Raw genomic sequence first — 23,937 nt, 5'->3', positions numbered from 1 at the left:
TTTATTTCCATTTTTATTTATTATTTCAACATTTATTAATTTATTCCAATATATATATATTTATTTTAACATTTACTTATTTATTTTAACAATTATATATTTGTTTCAATATTTATTTCTTTATTTCATTATTTATTTATTCATTTAATTATTTCTTTATTTTTTCCAACATTTATTTATTTCACTTTTTATTTATTTCATCTTGCACTCTTGTTCCCCCTGTGGCCGCATGAAATAATGTATCTGTCTTTGTCATAAATATAGAAATAAATAAACATAAATTGAAATAAATAAATAAAAAGTGAAAGAAAATAAATAAAAAATGAAATAAGTAAATATGAATTGAAATAAATATAATTTGAAATGAGTAAATATTGAAAAAAAATACATTTTGAAATATATAAATATTGAAATAGAATCCTTTTAATGACACATTTAATAATTTATTTAATTGCATATTTATTTAATTAATTTTTGCACTCCTGGTCCTCTATATAAAGTGTCCATCTGTATGAATGAGTATAATTCATACGAAATGCATAATTTCCCGCTCCAGTCCACTAGAGGGCAGTAACGAGAAACGTCAAAAGCGGAAACACAACCTGGCTACTTATGCTAGCGCGGTGGTGATGGTGAATACGTCCTCGGCTTTTTGGTCAGCCGTGTGTTTTCCTTCAATGTAATTACAAAAATAGCATCATATTACTTTACAAAGAAACGCTAGGAACTCTAGTTTTATGATGTTCTTTTCTTTTTGCAAAAATGGCGACTGCTACACACTAGCATTTTTATGCTAGCTAACGCAACCCCCTGTTTATTTAAACGAGCCTGGATTAAACATAACTCGGTTCCACATAAAAAGAATCGCAATTGGATATAAAGGTAAGTGTAAGATAAATGAACATTTAAATAAATGGTGTCCATCTGTTGAAACTATTTTTTTAAAGAATAAGCGTAATTAATAGAAATGGAATGAAATGGTCAAGGCACACAACACTAATGTGACCGTATTGAAATTTTATTTTATTTTTTACTCTTCGGAGTGGAGTCCAAATGGGATTTCACAGAGAGAAAATGTTGAAGCTAATGAAGTTTATGTGTCTTAGCAATGGCGCTCAAATCGGAAGAAGAACGTTTGAAGGAGATGGAAGCGGAGATGGCTCTGTGAGTAGCGCTCACGTATCCAGGTGTGCTCAAAACCCAACTTGAACCGATCCATTTGTCATGTCATAGGTTTGAGCAAGAGGTTCTTGGTGGCCCATTGCCACTATCAGGAAATCCTCCTGTCATGGAGGCTCTACCTGTAGCTGTGACTGTCACAACGATACCAGTCGTACGACCAGTTATTGGCACCAACACCTTCAGACAGGTTAGTGCCTAGTTAAGAGCTTATAACTTCTAAGTCTTTAAATCCAAACTTTCAAGACACTTTAATTACGATTTGAGTTGAAGCCCTTCAATTGCATATCAGTATCGACTCTTTCCCAAGTGCACAGGTCTGAATTGAACAGAGGACTATTTTTACAGTAAATAGACAAGTTTCCTGAGCGAAACATAGGCAGCGCCATCTTGGAAAATTTCTACTCCGAACTTCCGCTTTAGAAAGAACAACATGAATTGCGGCTGAAGTAAGCAGTGTGTTGACAAAGTTAAAACTGCGAATTCAAAGCAGAGGAACCCACGGAATCTTCAAAAATGGATTCAGTACGGCGTAGATGAGACTCCGAGACTTTCTGTGCTGTCCTGGAAGAGCCTGTATATATGGTTGGAAGTGGAATGTTTTCAGCAGCGACCAGCTAGTAGCTACAATGCGCCAGTGGTGGCAGTGGGACATCCCTTGAAAACACATAATCAAAACAATTTTATGGGCCAAAAATCGACTATTAAAATGGGAAAAATCTCGCTTAACCATTGAGAACCGTGTTAGAAGTATTTCCAAATAAGATGTCTATAGAAATATAGGTGCCATTGTTGAATAATTGAAGTGAAAATGACATATTGCTCCTTTAAAATGTTGGACTGTAGTAAATCTTATTTTTCTCCAAATTAATTTTGCATTGAATCTTGAAATAAGGGTTTTGTTGACAAGAATGCACTCTTTCTTGCCCTCCTAAGAACTACAGCTTCAACACTCATACAAACACTACACTAACAGATGTACTTTGAAGAAATCATTTGATCGGCTTTTCACATCGGAGGTGATATACAAGTTGAAGTTGGTGTTTTTAGTACTTCCTATTGACCACTCATTTCTTCTTTTGCCAGGTCCAGCAAACACTCGACGCCAGAGGTAATTTTGTTGGCCCACCACCGACCTTTGTTGGACCAGGTAAGCGTAATACAAACCAGGGTAAAACTTGACCCAAATAGATGACTGATTATAAATACAAATACAGTCATCCCTCACTACTTCAAACTTTGCACCCTCAGTCCTTTGCAGATTTTTCTAAAAAAAAAAAAAAGAATACAAATGAGCTGTCCCGAGCTGATCGCATAGTCTCACTCTCGCTCCCTCCCTCAATCTCCCTGCTTTTTGTTCATCAGGCACTGCAATGGAGTTGCTTATTAAAGTTAACGATGTTGAAAGATGGTTGTGTTTGGTCTTGCCAGTGACGAACTTCAAAAGCGCTGCATGCTTCAATCATCGTTTAACTTGTTAAACAGTTGCTGTGGCAACTCATTGTGTTTAAGTGAGCATCTTGAGATGATTTGAGTAGACTCATTCAATGAAGCATTTAATAAAGCCAAGAATTTTTCTACTACTTTATTCATTTTTAAAAATAATTCGTTGGGACAGTAACATGTTTAAAACTTGTGATAATTATGACATTTGAAGGGCTTGAAAACCATTTATTAATGTATGTATGTATGTACACATGTATGTGTATATATATATTTTAGTTATACTTTGGGGGGAAAAAGTGAAAAAACATTTATGTATCCCTTTCCACTGCAAAATCTGAATAAATACATTTACACCAATATAATTTACACCAAGTGAGTTCTGCTTAAACAGACAAACAATACCTACAGTAGAGGTGTGCGAAATTTCCGATTCTTAGATTATTAGCAATTCGGCCGTGGAAGATTGGAGAACGATTCACAAACGTCCAAATTCCGATTATTGAAATGGGCCTAGTAAAGCGGAACTAAAACGCAGTCAGCGCGGTCTTCGGGACGCAATGAGGAACGGACCGAGAGTAAACATTCTCAGCTCACGGCTCTGGCTCGACTCATGCCGCTAGATAAAAAAACAATAACACCTGACTGTGGCAGATAGCCTACAAACTGCATCCACATAATGATACAGTAGATATCACATGTATAAAGAACTAGATGCAAAATGGCACTCAGCGGCGTTAGCAGCACATGTACAGAAAACTAGATGGGAAATGACAGACTCACAGTAAAAAAGTTAGCATTTTATAGTATTAAGCTAGCAGCCAATTCTTCTTTTGTTGTACTTCGATCCTCATTTATTTATTTATTTATTTTACTGTCTGAGCCTAAGCTCGGGTATTTAATTTTTTTTTTTTAAATGAAAGTTTAATTCAGCGTAGTTTGAAGAAACACTCAGGAATTTTATTTTGTATCTGCATTTAAAGACCAAATGTGAAGTAAGGTTGGCCAACCATGTTTTTGAATAATATCAGTGGCTAAACAATTATAAGCGTTCGTTATTTTTTTTAACGCAACCCTTCCAGATTCTTTGTTTAACCCATAGCAACGCCCTTGACAATGAAAATGCTTTTCATCGACAATCTTCGGAAATTACGTCACACAGAGAACTGCGAGGGAAGTCCGCCATAGAACAGTATTGTTGCATTGCTTCTCGGTAAGATGCCACGGCGGTGTGTGGCGATGTATTGTTCTCAATCTAAAGAAAAGTTGTATGAGTGGCCAAAGGATAGCAGGGCACGTAAATGGACATCTTTCGTTCGCACGAAGCGAATGAATTTCACACAGGTGCCTGCTTCCTCAACCGGTCTGCTTATGATCAAGGATTTGCAAATAAGTAAGTGTGATTTTTGAATAGATGACTGATAACTTTGTCAAAGCAGAGCTGCCAACTGTTGTGGAATGAACAGTAGAAGGTAGCGACGTTAGCCGAAAGGTAACTCGAGGCAAAACCCCAATCGTGTTGTTTAATGAACAGTAGAAGCTAGCGACGTTAGCCGAAAGCTAACTCGTGGCAATCCCCGATCATAGTTGTATTGAGTTCATTTTGCCTACACTTATAAATTCGTCAAAACTTTTCTTTTATCCCAGGCAATAGTAGGTGGTTTATTTACCTGAGATGTTTCGGCAAACACTTCCGCCTTCGTCAGAGTCCGAAGGCGGAAGTGTTCGCCGAAACATGTCAGGTAAATAAAAGCTAACGTCACTAGCTTCTACTGTTCATTCCACAACATGATCGGGGATTTGTCAAAACTTTTCTTTTATCCCAGGCAATAGTAGGTGGTTTATTTACCTGACATGCTTCAAATCATAAAAATAACAACAGCCTATATTTTACCAATCTTGTAATCTCGATGGATCTTGTCTCCATTCCATGTCAGGTAGTCTGGGCACATTGTTTGTATCCTGATTAGCGTCCGGCTAATACATGTACGGTCCAACATAAAATTCCAACCTCCTCCTCTTCCTCCAACTCTTCAAAAACTTGGATCTCCTCACTTGTGCTCGATCTATCGCTTATATCACTGTTTGAAATATTTTTTGAAGGGCTTTGTATGGCGGCCGTATGGAGCGCTGCCATCGCTGTTTTTGGTGTGACGTATCACTTCCGGGTTCGTCCCCTTTCAGGCTCGAACTTCAGAAACGCGATTATTTTGTCAAATATACAACATATAAATTATTTTTTCATGCTTTATTTGTTGGACAATGTTTAATTACATTAATTGTGACCCTATTTGGCTTTTATGAAATTACTTCACATTTGGTCTTTAATGGTCTTTTGAAAGTGCAGCCTTAGCAAGCCTTTGTTTTACAGCTCCTAAAATTTATTCTGCAACGCATTAAATGTTCCTAATCTGATTACTCAATTATTCGAATTTACTAGTTTATGGATGAATCGATTACTAAAATAATTGATAGCGGCATCTCTAGTTTGTTCACATATTGACCATAAGATGTCGCCGTTGCGCTTGACATAGTGTAAATCACTTTCATGTGAAACAATGACTGCTTAAAGCAGGTGTCCCCAGACTTTTTCCTGTGAGGGCCACATAACTTTTCCCTTCTCTGATGAGGGGCCGGGGTCAGTTTATAACAGAAAAGGTGTGACAATTGCAGGAGTGCCAAAATGTAAAGATTTATTGTTTTTCAGAAAGCCACAATCAAATAACCCTTTCTGGATTCTTCACGGAACAAAAGTAAATAAAATAATAATAATAAATAATAATAACAGTATTAATTAAATAGATAATAACCAAATAACCCTCTCTGGGTTCTTCACAGAAAAAAGCCAGGAAATAAATAACACTATTGAAAAAATTTTGGATTTTTTTCTTTTTTCTCTCAAATTTTTCTTTTTGTTCAGGGGGCCAGACTAAATGTGGAGACGGGCCATATCCGGCCCACGGGCCATAGTTTGGGGACCCCTGGCTTAAAGCAATTAAGTATTGAGATTTTTTTAATAGATCTGCTCATGAAGAATGTACTTAAACAAAAAATGACACCGCTGATGGGTGCAGTCATTCAGTTATACCCATGCACAAAGAAGTTGTGCTCTATCAACCACAGGTTTATACTAGAGACAGACTGGCCTTTGTACCGGTCACTATAGTCACTAAAATAACAATATTTAAGTATTTTTATTATTGGACTAACAAAGACTCCTAGTTTTGAGGTTAAAATGTCTGGAGAGAAAAAAATGGGATAAAATGGGTTACATCAGAGCAAACAAAATTCTTGCGCTTGGGATGGGCATGTTGGTGGTGTGGTCTTTAACTTCATGAAGAGTCATGTTGTTTTTTTATATTGGCATCAGCTCCAGTCCCCCCAGTGCGTGCGCCCCCTCCTCCGATGATGAGGCCAGCCTTCGTTCCCCATATTTTACAAAGACCAAGTAAGCTCAACCCACCTATAGGTTTATTTTTTACTTCACAAGTTATGGAATCATATTTGATCTTTCTTGATTTTATGCAGCAGGTGGTCCGAGGCTCCACATTCTTCGTGCCCCACCTGTCGCCCCTCCTTTGCCGCGGCCTCCCCCACCTCCGCCCATGATGGGTTCGCCTCCCACGCAAGGCCAGGCACCTCAGGGGCTTTCGCCGCCCATCCAGCACATGACCACCGCACCTCCGGTCAGTGTCTGGTTATAATACAAATACACAGTTACCTATACGGCTGGGAGTTTATATACTAGTTCTTCTCAAAGAATTAGCGTATTGTGATAAAGTTCATTATTTTCTGTAATGTACAGCTGAACATTAGACTTTCATATATTTTAGATTCATTACACACAACTGAAGAAGTTCAAGCCTTTTATTGTTTTAATATTGATGATTTTGGCAAAAAAGTCCAGATAAACCAAAAATCCCTATCTCAAAAAATTAGCATATTTCATCCGACCAATACAAAAAAGTGTTTTTTAACACAAAAAAAGTCAACCTTCAATTAATTATATCAGCTGTGCACTCAATACTTGGTGGGGAATCCTTTTGCAGAAATGACTGTTTCAATGTGGCGTGGCATGGAGGCAATCAGCCTGTGGCACTGCTGAGGTGTTATGGATACTTTGATAGCGGCCTTAAGCTCATCCACAGTGTTGGGGCTGGTGTCTCTCAACTTCCTCTTCACAATATCCCACAGATTCGTTATGGGGTTCAGGTCAGGAGAGTTGGCAGGCCAATTGAGCACAGTAATGCCATGGTCAGTAAACCATTTACCAGTGGTTTTGGCACTGTGAGCAGGTGCCATGTCATGCTGAAAAATGAAATCATCTCCAAAAAGCTTTTCAGCAGATGGAAGCGTGAAGTGCTCCAAAATCTCCTGATAGCTAGCTGCATTGACCCTGGCCTTGATAAAACACAGTAGACCAACACCAGCAGCTGACATGGCACCCAGACCATCACTGACTGTGGGCACTTGACACTGGACTTCAGGCATTTTGGCATTTCCTTCTCCCCATTCTTCCTCCAAACTCTGGCACCTTGATTTCCGAATGACATGCAAAATTTGCTTTCATCTGAAAAAAGTACTTTGGACCACTGAGCAACAGTCCAGTGCTGCTTCTCTGTAGCCAGGTCAGGCGCTTCTGCCGCTGTTTCTGGTTCAAAAGTGGCTTGACCTGGGGGATGCGGCACCTGTAGCCCATTTCCAGCACACGCCTGTGCACGGTGGCTCTGGATGTTTGTACTTCAGACTCAGTCCACTGTTTCTGCAGGTCCCCCAAGGTCTGGAATCGGCCCTTCTCCACAATCTGTGTCAGGGTGCGGTCACCTCTTCTGGTAGTGCAGCGTTTCCTGCCACACTTTTTCCTTCCCACAGACTTCCCACTGAGGTGCCTTGATACTGCTCTCTGGGAACAGCCTATTTGCTCAGAAATTTCATTCTGTGTCTTAGCCTCTTGCTTGAGGGTGTCATTGATGGCCTTTTGGACAGCAGTCAGGTCGACAGTCTTGCCCACGATTCCGGTTCTGAGTAATGAACCAGGCTGGGCGTTTTTAAAAGCCTCAGGAATCTTTCTCAGGGGTTTTGAGTTAACTCACTGATTCAGATGATTAGGTTAGTAGCTTCTTTAGAGTACCTTTTCATGATATGCTAATTTTTTGAGATAGGGATTTTTTATTATATTTGACTTTGATGATGATAATGAAAATATTTCGTCAACGAACACTTTTTACATGATGATAAGACGATAATGGGCTAAAAATGTGTTGTGGGAGACTAAAACACAACGAGATGAATGCCAGTTTTTTTCTGACGTGACAAGAACAAGACGAAAATGCGCAATAGTTTCCATCACATGTTCACAATGTGTGACATTTTATATATAGTTAGCCTGTATCGTAGCAGTGGCTGATTGTGTCACTCATTTGACGTGCTGCACTCCCAACTCACCAATATCATCTCCTTTCAAGTCTTACACACTTGGTAAGATTTGTTTTATCTTTACCAGAGGGAATATGCGATGTTGCTTTTGCCATTAAAGGTCTCTGCTTAGTGATCATCGCACAATAAATGTAACTTGTAGCGTTAGCATAGTATGCGAAAGGCGAGTGTCCACTTAAACTCTCGACAACTATTTTTTTTTTTTACATATAGTTCATGGCATCCAAGTGAGTATTATTAATTAAAATAATGTGCCGTTTTCCTGCCGAGTGTGTATTACCACCAAGTTGGCGTTGTTCTTGTAGAAATGTAGACGCTACAATATGTGCTCGTCTGTCAATGTTCATTCGAAATCGGTAGAAACCTTTTGTTTTTGGAGTTATTTTAATTTTAAAGACGAAAACACAAACAACATCGACTAAAACTAGACGAAATTTGTCTTGAGTTTGTCAACAATAACTAGATGAAGACGACACATTTGGAGATAACTAAAATATAACTAAGACCAGGTCTTCCATTATTAAAGGTATTAAAAGTATTAAATTAGCTGTTGTAAGTCTGGAATTTTTTCACCGTGGTCTTAATTTTCAAGTCTCAGTGCAACCTAAATTATATCCGTGACGAAGTTTTTTTTTTTTTTTTTTTTTTTTTTTAATTTATTTTTTATTTCAAATCCATAACGAAGATGACGCATAGAATTTTTACGATGCACTGCATTACAAATCGAAATGCAACTCGTGCGTGCCAAACCACCACAACTGGCAAAATGGAGAATCCATCCACCTCTGCATCGGGAATGCGTACGTTTGTCAGTGGAACGAAAACCCTGCAGGCAGAAGTATTGTGGATTCTGAACACCAAAACAGACCGCCATTCATATACTTCAAATGAGTGCATTGGTGATCTGTTTCGGATATTACGTCATTTTTGGTCGGCATCGGCAAATCGTTTGTTTTTTCTGGAGGGAGCATTCCCGACTTCGTAACTGCAGCCAATTTAAGCCCATCAAGACTTTAAGATAGAGGTAAAATCGGGCCTAAAAAGTCCAGCCCAACCCGAACTGGTCCGTGGGTATTAAAGCCTGACCCGCATTTTGTGTGATAACATTTGTGACGATGTCTGCATAAAAGCCTGTCTTTTATAACGAATTCTCAGTTGGCAGAAAAAAAACGCACATTTTCTTAATGTTTAAATAGACTACATATTTTTATGATCATTATAAATTTATTTATACAACGAAATAACGCTGGAAAAGTTTGTTAAATATAAATAAACAGGATGTGGTTTCGCCAACTCACAGAGGGGAAGATTAAAAAGGGCGTATAGGCACGCTCTGGCTCTGCAATGACCATACAGTGCCTTTTTTTTTATCCAAATTATTTATTTAAAACAAGTATTCCTTAGTTTAGCATTCATACATCGTTAATATATAGTTATCTCAAAAAGTTCGCGAGAAAGAACCTTGGCCCGGCCCGACGTAATAATTGACATTTTAATTTTGGTCATGTTTTCAGTTTAATTTAGCTGTTTCCAGCTTGCTATGTTTATAATTGCGATGTTTTTTACCGCTTTTCCTCTTACTGCGAAGAGGGAGGAATTACATCAGCCGCCGCTATGATGTAAGTCATCAGCCATCTATTCTGACCTGGGAATTTAACGCCTGCTTTCACGCACACTGCTTCCCATGTCAGTCGACACGGGAAATTGTTTTCACACACAATTGCTGCACGGTTAAGTCCCGCGATATTCCCGTTGTTTTGGAGTATGTGATAGGGGCTCAAGTTACGTCCAGATACTTTAGGTTGCAGTTTATGGGTCATGCGAAGGCAGTGGACCTTCTTAAAAATTTCTGTTTGCCTTTCTAGTGAATGTGAATTTTGCCGTTTTAACTCGAGAGTTAGCCATGTTCACTGGGGTTTTGGCAGGTGCACTAGCGGCTAGCCTGTTACAGAAGATGGCTGGTCTGAGTCCTGTCCTCCTCCTCTTTTTGTCCATAATTATTATGTGTGTGTGTGTTTAAAAAAATTCTGACAGACTTTATAATGTTACTTTAAATGTGTTTTAATTGTATCTTCAATATATGTGCATTCTTTTGTCAAACACACTTAGTAATTGAGGTTAAATTTGATTATCAGTGCTTTATTTAATATGATTCAATATGATCTAAATAATGGGTGCGAGAAAAGTATTGATTTTCAGTTAAAATGGCATTAAAAAGGGTCTTAAAAGTCTTTAGACTTTAGATTTATCAATCCTGGGGGGGGACCCTGTAAGACTGATAAATTACTATATTATCGTCCAAAAGATTAAGATGAAAATTGAAAGTGCTGCCAAAAACAACACTGCTATGAAGCATGGAGTTGGCAGCATGTTGTGGGGCTGTTTTGGTAAAGCAGGAACTGGAGCTCTTCAGAAAATTGATGGCATCATAAAGAAGGAACATTATATGGCGCATCCTAAGACATTAGCCAGGAAGCTAAAACTTGGGCACAAATGGGTGTTCCAAATGGACCCTAAGCATACTGCCAAAATGATTCAAAATGTCTTGAAGATAACAAAATCAATGTCTTGGAGTGGCCATCACAAAGCCCTGATCTGATTCATATCGAAAAGTTGTGGATGAACGACAAACCTGGCTTGGTTATACCAGTTCCGTCAGTGGGAATGGACCAGGATTCCAGCAGAGCACAGTACTGTCAGAAGCTTGTGGGAGGTTACCCAAAACATTTGACCCAAGTCATGCAGTTCAAAGGAAATGCTTCTTGAAAAAAGGAAATGTTTGTTTTTGCAGTGTCTTTAAACCTCTATATATCATGTACTGATATTTTTTCATTGTTCCTCAGGTCAGTGACGTGTCCTCAGCTTCCTCCCCATCGGCAAGAACAGCCGTTTCGACATCCGTCAAGCCTCCGCCAGTCTTCCAAGGATCGCCGACCGTTTACTCGGCACCCCCCGTCACAGTCGTGTCCCGAAAAAGCGACGTTACATCTCAGCGGCAAGCAAGAATGGTAAAGAACATTTTGTTTCATCAAAAAAAAGTTCCTCGTTGACGCGCGCGGTCTGTTGTCTGCACGCGTCTGCAGGAGGAGCTGGCGGCTCGGGTTGCCCAGCAACAGGCCGTTGTGATGGCGGCGGGGCTGCTGGAGAAGAGTGAGAGCGATGACGGCGGCGTCATCGGACCAAGCATGCCTGAGCCGGAACCCGTGCGCCACGAGGTATATACCGAGCAACAAACGGAGATGGAACATTTCCAAGTGATAAAATGGATTCTGACATAAGCAGCCTTCTGTCACATTTCAGGTGCAGCACCACACTTATAAGTCAAAGGTGAGAATTTAAATTTCTTCCACTGTTTCATGCGTTATATTGGTGTCATAGTTTACCATAATAGTTTTTCCGCACAACCTGTTCCCACCTTTTAACTAGCCTGTTGCCATATGCAATAAGTCAAGTCATCGCACGGTATGAGGGCGATAATTTTTCATGCTGCGATTTATCACCGCGTGTATGCATGCGTGCATACATTTGTGTGTGCGTGTGCTACGTGCACTCGACACACGTGCGTGTTGATTGGATATGCGACTCAAGTTCGTTTTACGGATGTTTATTGGTCATCAACACGCCCTAGAATTAAAGTTCGGACATACAGTGGTATGAAAGAGTATCTGAACCCTTTGGAATTTCTCACATTTCTGCATAAAATCACCATCAAATGTGATGTGATCTTTGTCAAAATGACACAGCTGAAAAAAGTGTTTGCTTTAACTAAAACCACCCAAACATTTATAGGCTTTTATATTTTAATGAGGATAATATGCAAACAATGAAAAATAAGCAAGTGAACCATCACATTTAACATCATCGGGGGATCATTTTCATTTTACACAAAACTACAAAAATGGGCCAGACAAAAGTATTGGTACCCTCAGCCTAATACTTGGTAGCACAATCTTTAGACAAAATAACTGCAAACGACCGCTTCCGATATCCATCTATGAGATTCTTAAAATGCTCTGCGGGAATTTTAGACCATTTTGCTTTGGCCAACTGCTCCAGGTCTCTGAGATTTGAAGGGTGCCATTTTCAGATCCCCCACCGGTGTTCTATGGGATTCAGGTCTGGACTCATTGCTGTCTCCAGTGCTTTGTCTCCAACCATTTTCTAGTGCTTTTTGAAGTGTGTTTTGGGTCATTGTCCTGCTGGGAGACCCATGACCTCTGACGGAGACCCAGTTTTCTCACACTGGGCCCTACATTATGCTTCAAAATTTTTTGGTAGTCTTCAGACTTCATAATGCCATGCACACGGTCGAGCAGTCCAGTGCCAGAGGTAGCAAAGCAACCCCAAAAAATCATGGAACCTCTGCCATGTTTGACTGCGGGGACAGTGTTCTTTTCTTTGAAGGCCTCGTTTTTTTCCCCTGTAAAGTCTATGTTGATGCCTTTTCCCAAAAAGCGCTTCTTTTGTCTCATCTGACCAGAGAATATTCTTCCAAAACATTTTTGGCTTTCTCAGGTAAGTTTTGGCAAATGCCAGCCTGGCTTTTTTATTTCTCTGGGTCAGAAGTGGGGTCTTCCTGGGTATCCTACCATAGAGTCCCTTTTCATTAAAACGTTGACGGATGACACTGTTGTACCCTCGGACTGCAGGACAGCTTGAACTTGTTTGGATATTAGTCGAGGTTCTTTATCCACCATCTGCGCAATCTTATGTTAAAATCTCCCGTCAGTTTTTCTTTTCCGTCCACATCTAGGGAGGTTAGCCATGGGCTTTACACTTATTGATGACACTGCGCATGGTAGACACTGGAACATTCAGGTCTTTGGAAGAAGGACTTGTAGCCTTGAGATTGCCCATGCTTCCTCACAATTTTGCTTCTCAAGTCCTCAGTTCTTTTTCTCCATGCTCAATGTGGTACACACAAAGACACAGGACAGAGGTAGAGTCAACTTTAATCCATTTTAACTGGCTGCAAGTGTGATTTAGTGATTGCCACCACCTTATATGTGCCACAGGCAAGTAACAGGTGCTGTTAATTACACAGATTAGAGAAGCATAACATGATTTTTCAAAGGGTGCCAATACTTTTGTCTGACCCATTTTTGGAGTTTTGTGTAAAATTATAATGATTTAATTTTTTCCCCCCATTCTTTTCTGGTTTTAATTGCAAATAAAATAAAGATATTACTACTAAAGCATTTGTAATATCAGTCATTTTTAGGGAGAAATTGAGCATTATCTGACAATATTCTTGGCCAGCTGTGTAATATTTGACTAAGAAGTTGTGATTGAAAGTCGTTACTGTTCCAGCATGCGGAAAGTTCCTCGGAAGACAAAAAGGGGAAGCCGAAGACTGAGAAAGTAAGGAAGTGTATCCGAACGGCAGCAGGGACGTCCTGGGAGGACGCCAGCCTGTTAGAATGGGAGCCCGGTACGCTCGCCGTTTGTCGTCGCGACGTCAGCTGCAGCTGGCCTCATCTCACTTTTGTCTTTTCCGCGTCAAAGACGACTTCCGAATCTTCTGCGGGGACCTCGGCAACGAGGTCAACGATGACATACTGGCCAGAGCCTTCAGCAGGTATCCATCATTCCTCAAAGCTAAGGTGGGTTTATATTCGTGCACCTTCACTTAAAATGCATTCATCAGTTTTACTTTAAACCCCTAATTGTAATTAAAATGTCACGAGACGATAACAAACACCGGTCGTGGTTACGTTTGAAACTGCCATTCAGTGTGGTAAATAAGTATTTAGTCAACCACCAATTGTGCAAGTTCTCCTACTTGAAAAGATTAGAGAGGCCTGTAATTGTCAACATGGGTAAACCTCAACCATGAGTGACAGAATGTGGGGGAAAAAAAGAAAATCACATCGTTTGATTTTTAAAGAATTTATTTCCAAATTAGAGTGGGAAAATAAGAATTTAGTCACCTACAAACAGAGATTTCTGGCTGTCAAAGAGGTCTAACTTCTAATGAGGCTCCACTGTATTAATGCCACCTGTTTTAACTCATTATTGGTATAAAAGACACCTGTTCACAACTTCAGTCAGTCACACTCCAAACTCCACTATGGCCAAGACCAAAGAGCTGTCGAAGGACACCAGAGACAAAATTGTAGACCTGCTCCAGGCTGGGAAGACTAAAACGCTTGGTGTAAAGAAATCAACTGTGGGAGCAATTATTAGAAAATGGAAGAGATACAAGACCACTAATAATCTCCCACGATCTGGGGCTCCATGCAAGATCTCACCCCGTGGCGTCCAACTGATAACAAGAACGGTGAGCAAAAATCCCAGAACCCAACAGGGGGACCTGGTGAATGATCTACAGAGAGCTGGGACCACAGTAACAAAGGCTACTACTATCAGTAACACAATGCGCCGCCAGGGACTCAAATCCTGCACTGCCTGACGTGTCCTCCTGCTGAAGAAAGTACACGTCCAGGCCCGTCTGCGGTTTGCTAGAGAGCATTTGGATCATACAGAAAAGGACTGGGAGAATGTGTTATGGTCAGATGAAACCAAAATAGAACTTTTTGGTCGAAACACAGGTTTTCGTGTTTGGAGGAGAAAGAATACTGAATTGTATCTGAAGAACACCATACCCACTGTGAAGCATGGGGGTGGAAACATCATGCTTTGGGGCTGTTTTTCTGCAAAGGGACCAGGACGACTGATCTGTGTAAAGGAAAGAATGAATGGGGCCATGAAACGAGAGATTTTGAGTGAAAATCTCCTTCTATCAGCAAGGGCATTGAAGATGAGACGCGGCTGGGTCTTTCAGCATAGAGGTTAGATTTTGTGCCCGAACCCGAACCGACCCGACCCGAATGTCGGGTCGGGTCGGGCCCACATTTTAAGCATTCACGTTCGGGTCAGTTCGGGTCGGGCCGCCATGCCGGACTAATAAATTATTTAAAAAAAAAAAATAATTGGAGAGCAGGCTCTCTGTATTGCGCTTCTGCTTGTGCGTGTGCACGAACGCCGTGGCGCCGGCCGCTTTTTCATTTCCTTGTCAGAGAGGCGCGTCCATGTGAGAACATTATCCCACACACTCAGAAATATGTTTAACAAACTTTCCCAGCGTTATTTCGTTGTGTGAATGCTTTGATAATTCTCAAAAAAATATGTAGATTATTTAAACATTAAGAAAACTTGCGTTTTTTTCTGCCAACTCGAAGAAATGAAAATAAATTGCTGCTGCTGCGTTTTTTTCCGCGTCACTCCAAAAAAAAAAAATAAATGGAGAGCAGGCTCTCTGTATTGCGCTTTTGCTTGTGCGTGTGCACGAACGCCGTGGCGCCGGCCGCTTTTTCATTTCCTTGTCAGAGAGGCGCGTCCATGTGAGAACAATGTCCCACACACTCAGAAATATGTTTAACAAACTTTCCCAGCGTTATTTCGTTGTGTGAATGCTTTGATAATTCTCAAAAAAATATGTAGATTATTTAAACATTAAGAAAACTTGCGTTTTTTTCTGCCAACTCGAAGAAATGAAAATAAATTGCTGCTGCTGCGTTTTTTCCGCGTCACTCAAAAAAAAAAAAAAAAAAAATCGGGTTTTTCGGGCTCGGGCCTGCAAATCTAGTTAAGTGATCGAGCTCGGGCCGGGTCGGGCCTCAATACCAGCGGGCCGTGTCGGGTCGGGCTGGATTTTTTAGGCCCGAACTAGGCTCTATTTCAGCATGACAGTGATCCCAAACACACAGCCAGGGCAACAAAGGAGTGGCTTCGTAAGAAGCATTTCAAGGTCCTGGAGTGGCCTAGCCAGTCTCCAGATCTCAACCCCATAGAAAATCTGTGGAGGGAGTTGAAAGTCCGTGTTGCCCAATGACAGCCCCTAAACATCACTGCTCTAGAGGAGATCTGCATGAAGGAATGGGCCAAAATACCAGCAACAGTGTGTGAAAAGCTAGTGAAGAGTTACAGAAAACGTTTGGCCTCCGTTATTGCCAAAAAGCGTACATAACAAAGTATTGAGATGAACTTTTGGTATTGACCAAATACTTATTTTCCACCATGATTTGCAAATAAATTCTTTAAAAATGAAACCATGTGATTTTCAGTTTTTTTTCCCCACACTCTTGTCTCTCATGGTTAAGGTTTCCCCATGTTGACAATTGCAGGCTTCTCTAATATTTTCAAGTGGGACAATTTGCACAATTAGTGGTCGACTAAATACTTATTTGCCCCAATGTATGTTGGTCTTAACAGGGAGCAGCTAGATTCAGCCATGTTAGTTAGTTATGGCATATTCACTCTTGCAGTGTATCCACCCAAATCGATAAAACTAAATGCAAACTCTTTCAAAACAAACCATTACAATGCCACTCAAATTTTTCTAATCGAATTACTCGAGTTAATCAGTTAATCGTTGCGGCACGATTACAAAGCAAATGATTCTGGTTATATATGCAATTGTATGCTCCTAATGATAGTGCCAAGACTTCTTTCACACAATCGAACGTTTTGGGGGGAAAAAATCCTGTTGGGAACAAAGTAGCATGTGTGAAAGTGACTCTTAAGGTCACCCATACAAAAAAGAAAAGTTGCATTGGGTGATAAACTTTTGCAGTTTCAGGTGGCGAGATATTTGTACATTATGGTCATTTTCTGACCTTAAAAATAAGGAAATAGCTTGATCTTGTTTGACTTGTCGCTCTCAGGTGGTGAGAGACAAGCGCACGGGAAAGACAAAAGGCTACGGCTTTGTCAGCTTCAAAGATCCGAACGATTATGTGCGAGCCATGAGAGAGATGAACGGTAACGTATTTTTTTCCTTGGATTTATTCCAATTGAGCACATTTTGGATATAGCAGCAGTACAAACACATAACCCGAACTATGTGTGTGGGTCAGTCATGGTGTTCAATCGATAACCTTTCCATGCAGGAAAATACGTCGGCAGTCGTCCCATCAAACTGAGAAAAAGCATGTGGAAGGATCGCAACATGGAGGTTGTTCGAAAGAAGCAGAGAGAAAAGAAAAAGCTGGGCCTTAGATAGAAAGCATTAACTTTTTTTTTTCCCCACGTTTTAAATAAAGTCAACTCTTCATGATGGACATGGTGCTTTTGTATTCTCAATCATTTTACACATCTCTGCATACACTCATCCACATTTTACATTCATTTGTTTTATAGGCTCCAGAATATTGTTTGTACAATCATTTCCCTGGCTCATTTAAAGGTGCTATGAAATACTACAGCAGATGACTTTCAAATATTTAGTACAAATCCTTCCAAAAAGGGACAGAAAATGCCTGATAGTGAAATTAGATCATTAGTCTTCTCGGCTGTCTTGGCCCCACCTACTTAAAAATCTTCCAACAGAAGATGTCGCACGCAGGATGAGCTGCAGATTTTTGCACTCTGCTAGAATGCTATCAGTTGGCTTTTTATTCTCTTGTTGTATGACCATTGTCATTGAACATGTCAAGAAGAGTGGGGTGAGATGAACCACTTTTATGTTGCCCCACACAAAAAATTACAGAATGATGAACATATTCTTTTGAGAATGTATTTCCAAAATAATGACATTACAAAAGTTATCCTCTAGCTCAGAGCTGCTCATTAGGTCGATCGCAACGGCAAAAAAAATTATGAATTTTTCACATTTCTGCATAAAATCACCAAATGTGATCTGAGCTTTGTCAAAACCACACAGATGGAAAAAACAGTGCTTTAAACCACCCCAAAAATTTAAAGGTTTTTGTTGTAATGATAATATGCAAACATTGACAGAAGGGGGGGGGGGGGGTAAGTAAGTGAACAATCACATTAAATATTTTGTGATCCCCTTTGCCGGCAATAACTTCAACCGCACGCTTCCTGTAGCTGCAGCTCAGTCTGGCACGTCGATCAGGACTAATCTTGGCCCATTCTTCTCTACAAGTGCTGAAGTTCAATCAGATTCCTGGGGATGTCTGGCATGAATCGCTGTGCTGTCTTTAGGTCATCCCACAGTCAGCATCTCAATTGGGTTTGTGTCTGAACTTTGACTTGGCCACTCCAGAACGTGTATTTTGTTCTTCTGAAACCATTCTGAAGTTCATTTACTTCTGTGTTTTGGATCATTGTCTTGTTGCAGCATCCATCCTTTTTAGCTTCAATTGTCTGACAGACGGTCGCAGGTTTTCCTGCAAAACATCTGAAACTTTTGGATTCATTCTTCCATTAATGACTGCAAGTTGCTCAGGCCCTGAGATAGCAAAACAAATCATGATGCTCCCTCCACGTTTCACGGTGGGGATGAGGTGATGTTGGTGAGCTGTTCCATTTTTTCCCCCCACACATGGCATTGTGTGTTACTCCCAAACAATTCAACTTTGGTTTCATCAGTCCACAATATTTTGCCAAAACGTCTGTGGAGTGTCCAAGTGCCTTTTTGCAAACATTAAACGAGCAACACAGCAGTGGCTTCCTCTGTGGAGTCCTCCCATGAACACCATTCTTGTCCATAGTATTACATATAGTTGATGTGTGCACAGAGATACTGGACTGTGCCAGTGATTTCTCTGTCTTTAGCGGACACTTTAGTATTCTGCGCTGAACTCTTGGCGTCATTTTTGGTGGATGGCCACTCCCTGGGAGAGAAGCAACAGTGCCAAATTCCCACCATTTGTAGACAACTTCTCTGACTGTCGATTGATGAATATCTAAACTTTGAGAGATCCTTTCCCAGCTTTCTACAATTCAACAATCCTTGATCGCAGGTCTTCAGACAGCTCTTTTGACCGAGCCATGATGCACATCAGACAATGCTTCTCATTAAGACAATTCTTACCAGGTGTGTGTTTTATAGTGGGCAGGGCAGCTTTAAACCACTCATCCGTGATTGGGCACACACCTGAGTTAAATTGTTTTGGTAAAAAATGTAAGTCTTCTTAGGCCTTATTTTTCCTCCTTCTGTCTTTGCATGCTATCCTCATTAAAATATGAAAACCTATAAATGTTTGGGTGGTTTTAGTTAAAGCAGACACTGTATTTTCATCTGTGTGATTTTGACAATTTTGTATAACAAGCCATTACCCTTATCCCAAGCGCTTCACTTTAATGCAGCTAGACAGAAATGATGGGTGCTTCCTGAATTTATTTTCACATGACAAAGTTTGTGTAGTTACCTAGATACAAGGGGTGCATCAGCTTATCCTTTGGCTGATCTTACCCCACGCTCCCCTACTATCTAGTGCAGCACTAAAAAGCTAGACATGATCATCAATTAATTGCTGAAAAAAGTGGGTGTTTCCTTAAGCATTGTTTTGGGTGGAGTAACTGAATCTTAGCACCTTAAATATTCAGCTTCAGAACCTGTATCCATAATCATAAGTGTATCAGAGATACGTTTCATCATTATCAGAAAAAAAAATTTCCCTTCAAACTATTTTGTTAATAATAATGTCATGTTATTTGGATCTCCATCAAACTGCGGTTCCCAGCAACTCCTCTACAGCTGTCCTTGCACTAAAGATGACATCGTTGACGGCCACGCCATCAAAGGAGGATCCGGTTAGAGAAAGCGAAAGGTTGTTTTTGTTGATAAAGCTGCGCATGCGTTCTGAAATGACACAAGACGACACATTCTAATGAAAATATGATCCAATGATTAGCATCCCGTCTGTGTGAATTGATACATACCTACTCGGCGAAAGTGCCCCTCATAATACTGAGGTATACAATCCTGATTGGAGACAAAAATGAACAGTGGCTTCGAATCCTTTACATTTGTGGCAAGTCATTGTCAAATCACTCCAATGAATTGAAAATCAACTATTTTCATCCATCCAATGCAAAGAACGTCATCCCACCTTATGTAGCGCAACGCAACTCCAACTAGGTGCCGAGGTCACTCCCAGGTGACGTTGCACCGCCTCGGTGGCTTGCTCCAAAAGCTGCTCCTCTTTTATGGTGTCCGGAGAGCCGAACTCTTGATGGAACCAGGCGCCACCCATCATTACCTAGGACAGCGGTCACGGCCACAAAATTGTGAGTGAGCTGCCAACTAAACTGCCAAACTCTTATTATTTAGGGTGGTGTATTTTCAGTAAAGTTGGACAAATACTTATTCAACTTATTTTTTGGTGTGTGTATTATCAATTACACGTACAAACGACACTTAAGACACTGATAAGCATCATCGCCAACTAGCTTAGCGCTCCGTGCTAGGTAGTAACATCTCATCAACAAAGTATACAAACAATACAATATCGTACCGCACTAATGCTATTTTTGGACCGCAAGGCTGCGTAACGTCACCATTGTAAACCGGGAGGGAGTCAAAATACACGCGTGTTCGCATACAACTAGGGCTGCAGCTATCGATTATTTTAGTAGTCGATTAATCGATGAACTAGTTGGTTCGAATAATCGAGTAATCGGATAAGGAACATAAAAAATTAAAATACCTGAGCTGAGCCTCGACTGATATACAAAAACAAATAGATGACGATCTGTGTCTAACAAAAGAACAATTGGCTAACTTACATAGCAAAAGTCCGCTAGCTTAAATGCTATAAAATGCTAACTTTTTTTTTTTTTTTTTTTACAATGCTCCTAACAAATGGTTCAGACACATATTCCCACAAATAACGGCCAAATATACCTATAAACTAAATTATAAATGCATTAAAAAAAACACTAGCTCAAAAAAAAAACTTTGCTTACGTTGGTCTTAACAGGGAGCACTTGGATTCAGTCATGTGAAATGAGGCAGACCAGAGGGCAATATATCCACCCTGATCAATAGAACTTAATACTAACACTTTCAAAATAAACCATTACAACACCACTTTAATCAAACGAATACTCGGAGCACCAAAATTTAATTCGAATATTTTTTTCTAATCGAATACTCGAGTTAATCGATTATTTGTTGCAGCACTACATACAACCAATGCTCGTACTGCTTGTGATCTTTCAAAAAAAGATCATGCCGCGTAAACACTGCTGCTATGGAGCTTGGTGGTGGTAAATGGTGTTATACTTATATAGCGCTTTTCCACCTTTCAAGGCGCTCAAAGCGCTTTACACTATCTCGCCATTCACCTACTGGTGACACAGCACCAGGAGCAACATGGGGTTCAGTATCTTGCTCAAGGATACTTAGGCGAGTTCATCAAGGCGAAGAATCGAACCCACAACCTCTGGGTTGGGGGACAACTACTCTACCGCTGAGCCACGCCACCCCTACGCTTGTAGAAATGACTCTAGATCAGACATGTCCAAAGTCCGGCCCGGGGGCCAAATGCGGCCCTTGGTCAAATTTCATCCGGCCCCCAGCCTCAGTCATAAAATCAATAACGTCTGGCCCGCACACAGACTTAATAAATTGGTCAGCAGTACTGCTACCAGCATATGAAGTAGCTCACACACTAAATGCTGCTCCTCATTTACCCACTAAAAGGCAGCAGCACTCTAAGCAACATTACCCCATGTGAGCCTTTATTCCCAATGTTCTAAAATGGCGACAACACAAAAAAGAAAGTTGACTGCGATGGCCGACGCGTCAACGATAGGTGGAAATTGGACTACTTCTTTACTAAAATACACAACAACTGTGTCTGCCTCATTTGCAAAGGGACAGTTGCTGTTTTTAAAGAGTTCAATGTGAGGTGATATTACCAAGCAAGACACGCTGACATTTACGACAAGATTACAGAGAAGATACGTAGCAAGAAATTCAAGCAACTTGAAGCTAGTTTAATTTTACAGCAGCAGTATTTCACAAGAGCCCGAGAGCCGAAAAAGAACATCACAAAGGCTAGTTGCAAGATTGTGGAAATTATTAATAAAAAAAAATAATAAAGCAAATGTGACACACGGAATGGCTTGCTAAAATTTGCTTAAATATATTGTTCTATGTAAAGGACGTCAGCCAAGGTCGCCCCCCCACATTTTTACCGTACCAAATCTGGCCCCCTTTGCAAAAAGTTTGGACACCCCTGCTCTAGATATTACAACAGAGGAAGGATGTTTTCTTCATACGTTTGCCGAAGCCAAAATATGTGAACAATGGATCAACTTGTACGGACGTCCAAAAGACCAGTTTAATGCCAGCAAGGTGAAGCCATTCACCTTCATATGCAGTAAACATTTTGTTAGGGGCCATGGTCCTACAGATAACAATGCTGCCACAGCCTGCCCCAAAGAGGTAAGCCATTTTGATATTTTTACTTATTTTTTAAGGTGGCGTTTTGCCATGCTACTTGTGTCTGACAATGAATGATCTGAAAACAATTAAAATGGTATCTGACTGCCACTGTTATTACCTTTTCTGTTGTAAAGAAACAACTTTAGTAAGGGGGAAGTGTAAATAAATTATAGAATTAAGATTTGTTATTAATGAAAAAATTAAAAGTGTTCGTTGGCTGTCACTGAGTGGCATTTGCGATTGCTACACAAAAATAGACATATAAATCAACCCCAAGAACGTTCAGAGACGTAGGAAAACCAGAGGATATAATATATAAGACAGAGGGAGGGCATATGGTGGTAAATGATAGCTTGTTGAAACAGGAGAATGTCATTGGCAGTGGCGTAAGGCAATGCACACAAGAAAAAGTTGTCGATAAAAAAGCTACCTCTGGATCAGGTTGGCTCTTTTTCAAGCCATCTCTTTAACTGAACATTTGTATGTTCTTCCACATCTTTACCAGTGAATTTGGCCCCATTTTTGGACAGAATTGGTAGGTTTAGCTCAGTAATCATCTCATTCGTACACTATTTACATCCATCTAGTATGAGGAACAAACACGAGTTTGACCCCTCCTCGTAATAGTTGCTAACGTCATGAATATTAATGAGCAAAAGTGACGTATTACGTGCGGTACACTATTGGCTTCGTATACTCATCTCTGACGAGGCACACTGGATCAAACAACACAAAAGATAATCAAACTCTCGACCCATAATATTATTGATTCAGCAACCCAACCTGAGTGTAGCAGTGAACTCTCTCTCTTGCTGTAATCACTGTCACGCGCACACAGCCTCACATTACACACAAAAAAAGACCCAAATGGGACTGTTCATAGCTGCCAGCAAAAATGGATGATCAAATTCACAAATTTATTAATTGATTTGAACCGATTAGTTGTTGCAGCCTTAGTCTTAGTAGTAAGTCAAGTAAATCTACTAAAAAATTCTTCATTTTACTACAAATTGTGAAGAGTCAGATGCTAAATGTCCTCCAATTCTGGAACGACCAATTACCGTTAGTCTGGTTGACGCGCCATTAGGTCTGTCGTGTTGAGGGAAGGGGACCGAGTCGTAGACCACTCCCAGCAAACCCGGTTCCTCCCATGATGGAACCAAGTGTCCAAATCCCTGGTGAGAGTGACACAAACATACTCACTTGTCTATTTAGTGTGTACGTGTGTCTTAATTCTCATACGTACCGTCACTGGGAGTACGGAGCCTTCATATTGCAGGTTGACCACAGCGACGGTGACAGAGGAGATGTCACGCAACTCGCGGACGAGAGGCTGACACGAAGATGGCAGCGTGGACGAAAGCACTAAGAAGGCCGTGCAGTGCCACAACTTTTGGTGAATGATATGTTCTCAGTCGGAAGATTTTTGTTAGCAACGGCATTAGGAGAGAATAGGGTTTGTTTGCACGTTGGTTGATTGTCACACTTCTCGACCACCAGAGGGCGGTTTAGTGCAATATCAGTTAAATTTAACTGAATCCCATTTAAATTACAGGTGGCAACCAACTTAACAAGGGGGATTATTGTCACAAAGTGTCAAGATTGTATTTGATTGATTATTGTTTGAAAAAAAAAAAAAAGCTGAAAAATGGAAAGAATGTCAAATCCACCCCAACATAATAAGATTCCCTATAATAAATGAATGACTCCTCTAAGAGGTGTTAAAGAGAAAA

At 40.4% G+C, this 23,937-nt stretch overlaps 2 protein-coding genes across 3 annotated transcripts in view; one reads left to right on the top strand and one right to left on the bottom strand.

Moving 5' to 3' along the window:
• The first annotated feature begins 583 nt into the window (after positions 1-583).
• On the top strand, positions 584-17,139 carry rbm42 (RNA binding motif protein 42). 2 transcript variants are annotated; one of them, XM_057833126.1, is made up of 13 exons: positions 584-882; positions 1,107-1,164; positions 1,234-1,369; positions 2,266-2,329; positions 5,993-6,070; positions 6,154-6,308; positions 10,902-11,066; positions 11,142-11,273; positions 11,359-11,385; positions 13,369-13,489; positions 13,564-13,661; positions 16,725-16,821; positions 16,950-17,139. In XM_057833126.1, the coding sequence occupies exons 2-13, from the start codon at positions 1,109-1,111 to the stop codon at positions 17,060-17,062; spliced, it is 1,242 nt and encodes a 413-aa protein (XP_057689109.1). In that variant the 5' UTR covers positions 584-882; positions 1,107-1,108; the 3' UTR covers positions 17,063-17,139. The 2 variants fall into 2 exon arrangements, with proteins under 2 accessions (XP_057689109.1, XP_057689108.1); XM_057833125.1 differs by having other exon boundaries at positions 6,151-6,308; positions 16,950-17,136.
• The window catches only part of ppox (protoporphyrinogen oxidase), a 24,290-nt gene continuing 17,466 nt past the window's right edge, over positions 17,114-23,937 (bottom strand). Inside the window, exons 10-14 of the mRNA XM_057833124.1 lie at positions 23,451-23,569; positions 23,266-23,379; positions 19,863-20,012; positions 19,693-19,735; positions 17,114-19,612 (exon numbers count right to left, since the gene is read on the bottom strand). Of these exons, the coding sequence (XP_057689107.1) occupies positions 19,476-19,612; positions 19,693-19,735; positions 19,863-20,012; positions 23,266-23,379; positions 23,451-23,569 (563 nt within the window). The 3' untranslated portion in view covers positions 17,114-19,475. The remainder of the gene's footprint in view (positions 19,613-19,692; positions 19,736-19,862; positions 20,013-23,265; positions 23,380-23,450; positions 23,570-23,937) is intronic.

This window comes from Corythoichthys intestinalis, chromosome 4, assembly GCF_030265065.1.
Source record: "Corythoichthys intestinalis isolate RoL2023-P3 chromosome 4, ASM3026506v1, whole genome shotgun sequence".
In the NCBI taxonomy this organism is placed as follows: Eukaryota; Metazoa; Chordata; class Actinopteri; order Syngnathiformes; family Syngnathidae; genus Corythoichthys; species Corythoichthys intestinalis.
This window is presented reverse-complemented; position numbering and strand designations above follow the sequence as displayed.

Excerpts from the sequence above, each read along its gene's own strand:
- rbm42 (XM_057833125.1), top strand. The coding sequence starts at position 1,109 with ATGGCGCTCAAATCGGAAGAAGAACGTTTGAAGGAGATGGAAGCGGAG. Across the intron at positions 1,165-1,233 it reads ATGGAAGCGGAGATGGCTCT|GTTTGAGCAAGAGGTTCTTG; the intron begins GTGAGTAGCGCT and ends GTCATGTCATAG. Across the intron at positions 11,386-13,368 it reads ACCACACTTATAAGTCAAAG|CATGCGGAAAGTTCCTCGGA; the intron begins GTGAGAATTTAA and ends TTACTGTTCCAG.